General features: G+C 35.4%; 1 protein-coding gene across 1 annotated transcript; it reads right to left on the minus strand.

The window, feature by feature from the left end:
- Positions 1–467: 467 nt before the first annotated feature.
- On the minus strand, positions 468–12071 carry LOC128548014 (probable NADH dehydrogenase [ubiquinone] 1 alpha subcomplex subunit 12). The gene is made up of 4 exons (XM_053522273.1): positions 11914–12071; positions 5430–5512; positions 3194–3266; positions 468–905 (listed from the first exon to the last, which is right to left on the minus strand). Exons 1-4 carry the CDS (start codon positions 12000–12002, stop codon positions 740–742), a joined length of 411 nt encoding a protein of 136 aa, XP_053378248.1. The 5' UTR covers positions 12003–12071; the 3' UTR covers positions 468–739.
- Between the last annotated feature and the right edge of the window lie 4 nt (positions 12072–12075).

Here is a 12075-nt window from a genome sequence, read left to right on the forward strand (position 1 = left end):
TGGGTTTAAGGTTTTGCTGACGCAATTATAGGTCATACATGTCATATGGGTACTTTGACAGTGAAGGAAAACCCCAAGGTACCCCTCCGTGCATTATTTCATCACAAGCTGTAGAACCACCGAACGTCCATAAGCCAGCTGGATGGATTCCTCATATGAAGCATTCAATGCCCCCAAGTGAGGCTTGAACCCACATCAATGAGGAGGCAAGTGATTTGAAGTCGGGAACCTTAACTTCTAGGCCACAGAGGCCCCTCCTATTACGAACAGGTTTGACTTGCTTTTGCTAGGCATTCTTACTGAGCCCCTGTCAGTTACAGTTCTAAAACTATTTTAACTACAACAGATGTTAACATTTAACCTTTCAGGTCTGACCACATTGCTGCAAACAGCAGCATACTCGATGAAATCATTTCATTCACTCACTATCAAGTTATTTATAAACAAGAGAAAAAGAAAGCACAGGATATATTCTAAATTTTAATTAACATAAAAGTCATACAAAAGTCTCAAATACACTGCTTGCATTCCAAGATGTCAATTACTGATGTCCATATGCACTTAACTATTGTTCATTTTCGAAAAATTAGTTTTATTTTCATTTTTCATGAAATATTAGCAAGAAGACTAGTCATTTTTAGTCGTAAAACAGTTCAGTAAGACTAAATTTAAATCTGTTGGCATCTTATTCAAAAAGTGAAAACTCCATATTTACAAATAAAAGTAACAACATGAGAAATTATTTAGGAGGTTGCCATGCTTGTATTTTGGGTTTAGCTGTGCTGTACGGTACATATTCGTCCGGTGAGCCAGATCTGTTGTCTATATGTTTTCCTAACCATTTATGCTTAATTGCGGGCTTCTCTACTGGGCTTTCTTCTCTAGAGTACTGCAACCAGGAGCGCCTAAAACACAATATAAGGTATACAGTAAAACCTGCTTTAGCGGTCACCTCTATTAAGCAGCCAGCGTCTCATTTCCCAAAATGGTCATTCATTCTATAAATTTAGCAGCCACATTAATGCAGCCACTTTTTCCCACTCCCTTGACTGGCTGCTTAAGACAGGTTTTACTGTTACAGTATTCATTATCTATAAACAGGTTAAGTGTTTGTTTATAACAGAATCACCCTTGTTTGTAAGGGTGGCCAGTCATTTTGACTTCTGAGACACCTTTGCATCTGCCTCCCGAATCCTGTCTACTGACACCAGGCACCTGGCAGGAAGGCAAACAATAACCATTTTTTCGCTAGTGGCTCACCAACCAGCCATATCTGAACAGATTCCAGTAGGACTGTCAACTTTCAACCTCAAGGTTGATGTCAGAAGCAAACATGTCCAGCTGTTACATTTGTAACTAGACAAGTCAAACAATAATTTGATATTGTACCACCATTTCATGGTTTGTGAATGGGCTAACTTAGGCATCATAATAAGGAGCTGAAATTCAGTTTACCACTTGGAAGGTAAATGGTTCAAACTCCACCAAGGTCAAACCTGTACCTTTTCTGACATACTGGCCCCCTCTTCATGAAAATACTTTGTTAATTGTTTTAAGTGTCTTAATTTGCATAAGGAAAGTAAAAACTTAAGAAAATTAACATACTTAAGTCAATTAACGAACTTAAGTATTTTCCTGAAATCTGTGCCTGGAAGTGGATGCATTAGTGATTCAAATGACCTGCAATCTTTTTTCACCATCAAACTAATATAAATCAATATGAACTTAAGTTGTAGACTTAAGTGTACTGTTAATGTTTGGATTAAGTTGATAATTCAGCATTTTCTGTTGATAGTTAAGCGAGTGTAGGTTGACAGGAAGCTCCATTATTTGTAACCAGTTCTCTAAACAACTCCCATACAATTTCCCAATCATGAAAGCGAGATAGACCTGATGTGTATTTTCTGCAAAAAATGTGTGAAAGTGGAAACACTTGTGCAAGAAAATATTAAAAGATCTTGATGGATGACACTTATGGACCACACTGGAGAAAAGCCTTATTGAAATTTGACCTCCAAGTGTGACCTTGACATTTGAATTAAGGATGTGGATGTTATTAGCGGAACATTTGTGTCAAATAAGATTAAAATCCCTGATAGATGACGTGTTATGGGATGAACAGGAAAAAAACCTAATGGCCTTTGATCTCCAAGTGTGACCTTGACCTTTGGGCTAGGGGTTTGGGTCTTGCACATGACACACTGTCTTGGTATAAGATGCATTTGTGTCAATTTATATTAAAATTCCTTCAAATATGATGGAGTTCTAGAGTAAACAGGAAATAAACACTATTGACTTTTGACCTGTGTATGACCTTGACCTTAGGTCTTCGGGTCTGGGTGTTGTGCATGACAAACTGTCTGGTTATTGGGAATGTGCCAAGTAGTATTAAAATCCTTTGATGGCTGAGTTACAGACTGGACAGGAAAAAAGCCCTGATGACCTTTGATCTCCAAGTGTGACTTTAAGCTTCTAGCCTAGGATTCAGGGACTTGCACATGACACAAGAACTGTCCGTAAGACAGCCAATGATCGACTATTCGAACTGTTGTCCCAGAAGCAGGTATATTACCCTAAATGATAAAATATTTATCGAGTGTCAATCAAGTATCTGTGTTAGTTTTGGAGATAGTAACTTACATGCAAACTTAGGTCAAAAGGGGACATAATTCTGTGAAATACATGTCAGAGTTATGTGACTTGACGCTATCACCTAGTTTTATAACCCCGAAGACACATGTTAAGTTTCAAATCAATATATCTACATTAGTTTGGAGATAGTAAGTTGCTGCAAAACTTTAACCAGGATTTTCTAAGTCAAAAAGGGGATACAATTTGCCCAAAATTAAAGTCAAGAGTTATGGGACTTGATCCTGTGAGGTTGGTTACTGACCTAGAAAAAGAAAAAAATAAGTTTCAAAGCTGTATAAAATGCATGTCAGAGTTATTGGACTTGATGCTATAACCAAGTTTTATATGTGAAGTTTCCAATCAATATCTGCATTAGTTTTGGAGACTGTCACTTGCATGCAATTTCTAAGTCCAAAGGGGGCATAATTTGGCCAAAATACATGTCAGAGTTATGGGACTTGACCCAGTGAGGTTGGTAATTGACCTAGAAAAAGAAAAAGAGTTTCAAAGTAGTTGAGCTTAAAATGCAAACAAAAAGTTTGTATATGAAGTGCCATATTACCATTCTGGAGGGATCATACTAGCATCATAATCAAAACCAACAGCATCTGTGAACTCTACCCATCTACTACGTCCTACAAAACAGTAAAAGTTTCATATAACATTTAAAGTAAATTATATACAACTTTCTTTATATCATGTATCTAATTGCATTAAATTACTTTGTACTTTTAACTGCTAAAGACTAAACAGTTGTGCAGATTTTCTTAAATTCCTTTACCAATAAGACAAATCTCTGCATGTACAAGATGAAAAACAAAAACTGGAAAAACCTTGCGGGCAAACAGTAGACGGGTTGCACAAATTACAGCCATTTTATTTACAAGTTAAAATAGAACAAGAGGGCCATGATGGCCCTATATCGCTCACCTGAGTAGAGTTGCTTGCTTGAACAAATTTCTTAGCTAAAGCTTTAAGATCTAGGCCTTCTAGTTTTTTTTTTAGCAAATTTATGAAGATTTCCCTATGTACAATCAAGTAACCCCTGGGGCTGGGTCAATTTGACCCTGGGGGTCAAGATTTGAACAAATTTTGTAGAGGTCCACTAGGCAATGCTACATGTCAAATATCTAAGCTCTGGGCCTTCTGGTTTATTTTTAGAAAATTTTGAAGATTTTTCTATGTACAATCAAGTAATTCCATGGGACGGGGTCAGTTTGATCCAGGGGGTCATGATTTGCACAAATTTTGTAGAAGTCTAATAGGCAATGCTACATATCAAATATCTAAGATTTTCCTATATAAAATCAAGTGACCCCTGGGGCGGGGGCCAATTTTGACCCCGGGGTTCATGATTTGAACAAATTTTGTAGAGGTCCACTAGGCAATGCTACATGTCAAATATCTAAGCTCTAGGCCTTCTGGTTTATTTTTAGAAAATTTTGAAGATTTTTCTATGTACAATCAAGTAACCCCATGGGACGGGGTCATGATTTGAACAAATTTTGTAGAGGTCCACTAGGCAATGCTACATGTCAAAAATCTAAGCTCTAGGCATTCTGGTTTATTTTTAGAAAATTTAGAAGATTTTTCTATGTACAATCAAGTAACCCCATGGGACGGGGTCAGTTTGACCCCGGGGGTCATGATTTGAAATTTTTTTGTAGAAGTCTATTAGGCAATGCTACAGGTCAAATATCTAAGATCTAGGCCTACTGGTTTATTTTTAGAAAATTTTTGAAGATTTTCCTGTATAAAATCAAGTGACCCCTGGGGCGGGGTCAATTTTGACCCCAGGGGTCATTATTTGAAAAAATGTAGAGGTCCACTAGGCAATGCTACATGTCAAATATCTAAGCTCTAGGCCTTCTGGTTTATTTTTTAATTTTTTTTTGAAGATTTTCCTATAGAAATCTATGTAAAATCAAATGACCCCTGGGGCGGGGTCAATTTTTATCCCGGGGTCATGATTTGAACAACTTTAGTAGAGGTCCACTAGGCAATGCTACATGTCAAATAACTAAGCTCTAGGGCTTCTGGTTTCTGAGAAGAAGATTTTTTAAGATTTTCCTATGTAAAATCAAGTGACCCCCGGGGCTGGGTCAATTCTGACCCCGGGGTCATGATTTGAACAAACTTGGTAGAGGTCCACTAGGCAATGCTTCACACCAAATATCTAAGCTCTAGGGCTTCTGGTTTTTGAGAAGAAGATTTTTAAAGTTTTTCCTTTCGGTTGCCATGGCAACCAGAGTTCTGCATGGAATTCAATTCTTTGAACAATTTTTAAAGAAGACCATCCAAGGAACATCTTTGTGAAGTTTCATCAAAATTGGCCTGTTGGTTTAGGAGGAGATGTTGTTTAAAGGAAAGTGTGGCCGGACGCCGGACAGACGGACGCCGGACGGTGAGCGATCACAATACCTCACCCTGAGCACTTTGTGCTCAGGTGAGCTAAAAAGAGACATTGAAGTAAAGGACTGTTTGCGTGACTGCTTCCAATAACAATTCTTATATTAATTAAACAATACTGACTGCAGATGAGGAAATGCAAGGTACAAATGCATGCAGTAAATCATAATGAAATTAAATATATATCAATAATGATACACAGAATCAAATAAAAAAAAAAACCCAGAAATAACTGAACATTTGTGTCTTTCTTAAAAACTCTGCTTTTCCTTCACAAAATAACTACACTTGCTGGATATTTATGCACAAATAAAATGCCTACACACCATACAAGATAACTATAAACATCGAATTAGTATAGCAGTATGCAATGAAACATAGTACATTACCTATGAAGTACTGTCTGTTTTCATAATATCTGTTACCAAATTCATCTGTTCCTTTCAATGTTCCAATTTTAAAAGCATCAGTTCTGAAATCAAGGAGCAAATGAAGACAATTATTAATACATGGATCTGTATTTTCAATCTTGACCTATTTACAATACAGTAAAATCATTTAATTTCAAACTAGAGTGTTTAATTACTCCAATATGAATGAAGATATTGGACAATAGCTTGGTCTGTGCCAAAAGTATTTAGTAATAAGAGCGATAAAGAACATTAAATAAGTATAATTCTAAGCAAAAAGGGGGATAATTCATGAAATAATGGTGCAATAGTGATTTTTGCACCTTGTGTCATATGATGTGGGAGATGATGTGGAATAACAACTTCAAGTTTGAAACAAATCGATTTAGTAATAACTTGAGATATAGTGAAAATGCATCAAAATTAACCTGAAAGTCTAAGAAGTTTGTAAATCAAATTGATTTAGTAATGACTTGAGATATAGTGAAAATGCATCAAAATTAACCTGAAAGTCTTAAGTAAAAGAGGGGCATAATTCATGAAATATTGGTACCAGAGTTATGGACCTTGTGTCATATGATGTGGGTGATAAGGTGGAACAATATTTTAAGTTTGAATCAAATCCATTTAGTAATAACTGAGATAAAATGAAAATGCACCAAAACTTTAACCTCAAATTCTAAGTAAAAAGAGGGGATAATTCATGAAATATTGATGCAAGAGTTATGGCCCTTGTGTCATATGATGTGAGTGATGATGTTGAATAACTATTTTAAGTTTGAATCAAATCCATTTAGTAATAACTGAGATAGAGTGAAAGTGCATCAAAACTTGAACCAGAAATTCTAAGTAAAAGGGGGGGATAATTCATGAAATACTGGTCGAGGGTTCAACGCAATAAGGGCGTATCTACATATAATAATCATATGTAGATACGCCCTTATTGCGTTGAACCCTCGTGGTGCAAAAGTTATGATCCTTCAGGGGTCTAGCTAGGTCCAGTTTTTTGGGAGAAGTCACTTCTCCCTCCAGCTAATTTAGGGAGAAGTGGGGAGACTTTAGGGAGAAGTGGAAAGACTTTTCCTGAACCGCCATGCTGTTGAGTGATACGAAAGGTGGCTGTAATTTTCTTGTTTCTATATAAAAAATATTGAAGTGACCATTCATTTTCTTAGTTAGGTAATTTCCCATACAGTGGTTATTGTTTCATTAAAAAATTCTGAAAAAGTCGTTTTCAAAATTCAAGTCGGTGCTGTTAACAGAACAGAACAGAACATATTTTATTTCTCACAAAAACTATTAACTGTAAACGTAACACGCCGATTTTTGATGATATCTGTATGAAGTATTTATTATTAACACCGAGTCACCACCTCGGTGAATATCTCGCTCGAATAAAACTGAAAGTAAACTGTGTAAACTAGAAATACATATTCAATTCAATTCATCGATGGAAGTCAATTTAACGTAGTTAATACATTACATGTCATTCTTTTACCATAGATACAATATTTCAATTAATCGCATGGTTAATCAGCAATATAAAACATTGTTTTTTGCTCTTGAACATGTTGACATATGATGTGAGCGATGATGTTGAATAACTGTTTTAAGTTTGAATCAAATTCATTTAGTAGTAACTGAGATAAGAGTGGAAGTGCATGAAAACTTTAACCTGAAATTCTAAGTGAAAGGGGGGCATAATTCATGAAATACTGGTACCAGAGTAGAAATATTTGTGTGAGAGTTATGGCCCTTGTGCCATATGATGTGGGTGATGATGAGGAATAACTATTTTAAGTCTGAAACAAATCCATCAAGTAATTACAGAGATAAAGTGAAAGTAGGTGTATTAATTGTTGTTGTTGTTGTGACGTCAGCAAATAGCTTCGGCGACAGCTGAAAATCTCAGAAAATGTCTGATTACTCTTGTAAAGTGTATCAGATCTGAATACTGTCGAGTGCGGTAGGTGTATTTTAGCAGTGCTAGCCCTGGCCATTATAAATTAATAGCCACTTTTTTTTCAGTCAACAATCTTTCGCATTTCAATAAAAAACATAAAACAGGGTATTTATAACTAATCTTTTTTTTGTTCATGGACCACTTACTACACTTTATTTTTTAATTATCATTATTCATGTTTATCATAGGCTTTGAATAATCAAACATTTATGCATATTCAGTTCAGTCATAAAACAGTATGTATTTATTAAACAAAGAGGAATAATGTTTTGTTGTTTTTGTTTTGTTTTTTGTTGTTCATTGCAAGTTTCTTCTAGTGCAAATCTGAATACATTTTCAATAAATGTCATTATACATTCATATCACTGAACATACCGTTGATACTCGTGTAAAATGCGCAGATTTATGACCCCCGGGACCAACCCCGAGTCGTGAATGCATAATGAGTATTCACGGGTATAGACGATTTTCCAACTTCAAAATAAGTTCATTTGTGATTTTCGCCATTTCGGTAAAGGGAAACTACTCTCAGCGCTTACTGTCTATGCTAAAATCTAAGATTGCCGTTATATACCGTAAAAGAGCGAGGTTTTTTTTTCTTAAACAATTTTAATTTCATATAAATTTAATATTATTTTGATGAAAGAAATATAAACAAGAGCACCGCCTTGCGGGTGCTGACGCTCATCTGATTTTTTTGTGTAATAGAAATATTGTTCTACCCATGATTTTCTAAGTCTAAAAAGGGCCATCATTCTTGCAAAAAGCAGGATAGAGTTATGTTTCTTGATGTACATTGTCCACTTATGATGGTGAAAAACTGTTGCAAGTTTTAAAGCAATAGCTTTGATAGTTTATGAGAAAAGTTGACTTAAACATAATACTCAACCAAGAAAATGATTTTCTAAGTCCAAAAGGGGCAATAATTATTGCAAAAAGCAGGATGGAGTTATGTTGCTTGCTGTACAGGGTCAGCTTATGATGGTGAACAAGTGTTGCAAGTTTCAAAGCAATAGCTTTGATAGTTTAAGAGAAAAAGTTGACCTAAACATAAAACTTAACCAAGAAATCCGATATTTTCTAAGTCCAAAGGGGGCCATAAATCTTGCAAAAAGCAGGACGGAGTTATGTTTCTTGCTGTACAGGGTCAACTTATGATGGTGAACAAGTGTTGCAAGTTTTAAAGCAATAGCTTTGATAGTTTAGGATAAAAGCTGACCTAAACATAAAACTTAACCAAGAAAACTGATTTTCTAAGTCCAAAAGGGGCAATAAATCTTGCAAAAAGCAAGATGGAGTTATGTTTCTTGATGTACAGGGTCTGCTTATGATGGTGAACAAGTATTCCAAGTTTCAAAGCAATAGCTTTGATAGTTTAGGAGAAAAGTTGACCTAAACATAAAACTTAACCAAGAAATCTGATATTTTCTAAGTACAAAAGGGGCCATAAATCTTGCAAAAAGCAAGATGGAGTTATGTTTCTAGCTATACAGGGTCAGCGTATGATGGTGAACAAGTATTCCAAGTTTCAAAGCAATAGCTTTGATAGTTTAGGAGAAAAGCTGACCTAAACATAAAACTTAACCAGGCAACGCCGACGCAGATGCCGACGCCGACAACCGCTCAAGTGATGACAATAACTCATCTTTTTTTTTCAAAAAATCAGATGAGCTAAAAATCATAGATATTATGATACTAATTAAAGATCAAGTGTTATCTCCAACCGAGATCAAACTGTGAACAACAAAACTGACACAAGGTGTCACGCTAATTGCCAATAATTACTGACCATTTAATAAACAGCAGACTGTGTTCAATTAAGCGTGTCAAAGTCACCATTTAGAGGGGGTAATTATGCCTCTGGGCAAATAAACTTCCTGCTACCAACTTCGCACGTTTTTGTCGATAAAACTATGAATGTTCCAGCTGTTCATGAACACTTTTTTGCATTATTTTTTTGTAGCATTTTTATTAATTAATCGCCATTTTCTATCGCCAAAAATTGCATTTTAATCGACTTTTGAATAAAATAATCGCCATTTGGTGATAATGTTGATTGGCAGCGCGAGCACTGATTTTAGTGTTATTTCTTCACTGTGCTCGCTAAATTGCGATCACCCTGTGTTCCGTGCGTATTTTCAGGGGACCCTGGGTTTTTGACGTTTCATTCCTGGTGTTTATTTTATATATATACTGGTACTGATGATAAACCCGGACAGATGATAAAGTCAAACACCTTGGAAATATTCGATTGCAATCGGTTATTTATAAAATTGAACACACCATCTAATAGTTTCCACTTACAACACCAACTAGTGTAAACAAAAACAAAATTGGTAAATATTCTGTATAAATAAATGACTTACATAAATTTGTATAAAAAATATTTATCCAAAATTACTGGGGAAGAGGGTGTTTTTTTGCGCATGCTCACTGTCGAAACATGAAGGCCTGACATTTGTTAACTTTTCATTACTTGATCAGGAATGACTGTTGCAGTTTTTTGGGGAAAGTTTCAATATAATAATACCAAGAAAATTTTGTAAATGACAAAGGGTTCGAATTTATCATCAGTCAACGTTCATAAAGTCCCCTTTTTACATACCCCTTTCAGGCCCTCACTTCGTGTGAGTTTGCTTACTAAATATAAATTTGAATTATGTAAAGTTTTCAGCAAAGGTTAAGCTTTATTTTGATACCGACCATTGATTTAAATTTGCAGAAATAAAAAAGTTACAGGTAAAAAACCTCATTTTCTGTTCGGGTTTATCATCAGTACCAGTAGGGGGTATTTTTTGTAAAGATAGACTTCTATGGTCTTATTGATAGAATTTCGGACTCCTGTGCCTAGGTTCACATCAAATTAGTTTGACTAGATTCTCTACCACTTGTTTTCAAAAAGAAGAATGGCATAATCAAGTCACAACTGCAATGGCAGATAAAATATTGCAGACAGCAGTACCCATTTAAAACTTGTGTGTACAATTTTTGTTCAGATTATGTTCCATGGATTATTTTGTGTCAGATCAAAAGAAAAATGGATAAGAAATTTCTGTTTTAAAGTAAAAGGCGCGTCCATTGCATTTCATTTGATAAAATTATAACGTGACAGACTATATTATATATAACAGCATATAAACATCTCTGAGGCTGAATTTTTTTAGCTAATGGCATCCACAGGTGGCAGTAACGTACCTAGGATACAGTATGGATCCATGAGCCATATGCACTTAAATTTACTACAATTATAAAGTTTTCTTAGGAAAAAAATGACAAAAAGCCATTTTGAAAAAAAATTTGCTCCTGTGACAATGAGCCATGAGAAAGGTGATCAAGAACAGTTTGACATGTGCATTGCTTCCAGGTCCGTATTTTTTTTTCAAAACAATATTTCCTTATCAATGGTTGACCGCCTTTTCGGCAAAAGATTAATCTTTCAGAAAAACCTTACTTCAAAACCCAGTTCCAAACCGTTTACGCATCACGAACGAGCAACGGCATACGAAACGATAGTGATTTCTCCACCCAAATAAATCCCTAACATTTTTCGCATCGAAGTCTCCCCCCTAAAACACATCAAGCACACGGTGCGAGTTTAAAATAACATTATAACCGTTCATAACAGACTAAACACAAACTAACAAGACCGAAAACTAGGTTCAATCCTACTTTGTTACTTATAAATTCGCTATTTAACATTTTCGCTTTCGGAAATTACCTTTGCCTGCCATGATTACCGTTGACAAGACGGTGGTTGTAAAGAACGTTTTCATTGGCGGAGACAGTTTACGTATTTCAAACGTAGCGATAAAATCTAAAGAGTACCCGAATATAAACAAGCAGCGATGGCTCACGAGGATTATTTACCAAATTTAAATAAATAACAACTGGTAAGTAATTGAGTAGAATTGAACCTTATTTTTAGTCTTGTTAGTTTACATTTAGCCTATTCTGACTGCTTGCAGTGCTATTTTTAACTGCCATGGTGTACTTGATTTGTTTTACCGGGGAGACTTCGGTGCGAAAAATGTGTGGGATTTATTCGGGTAGAGAAATCACTGTCGTTTCGTATGCCGTTGCTCGCTCGTGATGCGTAAACAGTTTGGAACTGGGTTTTGAAGTAAGGTTTTTCTGAAAGATTAATCTTTTGCCGAAAAGGCGGTAACCATTGATAAGGAGATATTGTTTTGAAAAAAAAATACGGACCTGGAAGCAATGCACATGCCAAACTGTTCTTGATCACCTTTCTCATGGCTCATTTTCACAGGAGCAAAAAAATTTTCAAAATGGCTTTTTGTCATTTTTTTCCTAAGAAAACATAATTGTAGTAAATTTAAGTGCATATGGCTCATGGATCCATACTGTATCCTAGGTACGTTACTGCCACCTGTGATGGCATCGCGAAAATGGATTGCATACAAAATTTAACTGAAGATTTTGAAAAAGACAAGAACGTTTTTCTATTCGTAACCGCTGCATTATTTAACATAAATATCTCACTTGATTATAGTAAGGAAAGATCCCTTCAAACCTCCGTGAAATTGATAAACTTTGTAAAGTTCTTTTATTTTTTGCAAATATATTGACATTTTGACAGATTAACCCCGCACTTCAAGGTTATAAATTCAAGAAAGAAAAACTGAAACAATAATTCAAAAACAT

This window comes from Mercenaria mercenaria, chromosome 13 (assembly GCF_021730395.1).
Source record: "Mercenaria mercenaria strain notata chromosome 13, MADL_Memer_1, whole genome shotgun sequence".
Lineage (NCBI taxonomy): Eukaryota > Metazoa > Mollusca > Bivalvia > Venerida > Veneridae > Mercenaria > Mercenaria mercenaria.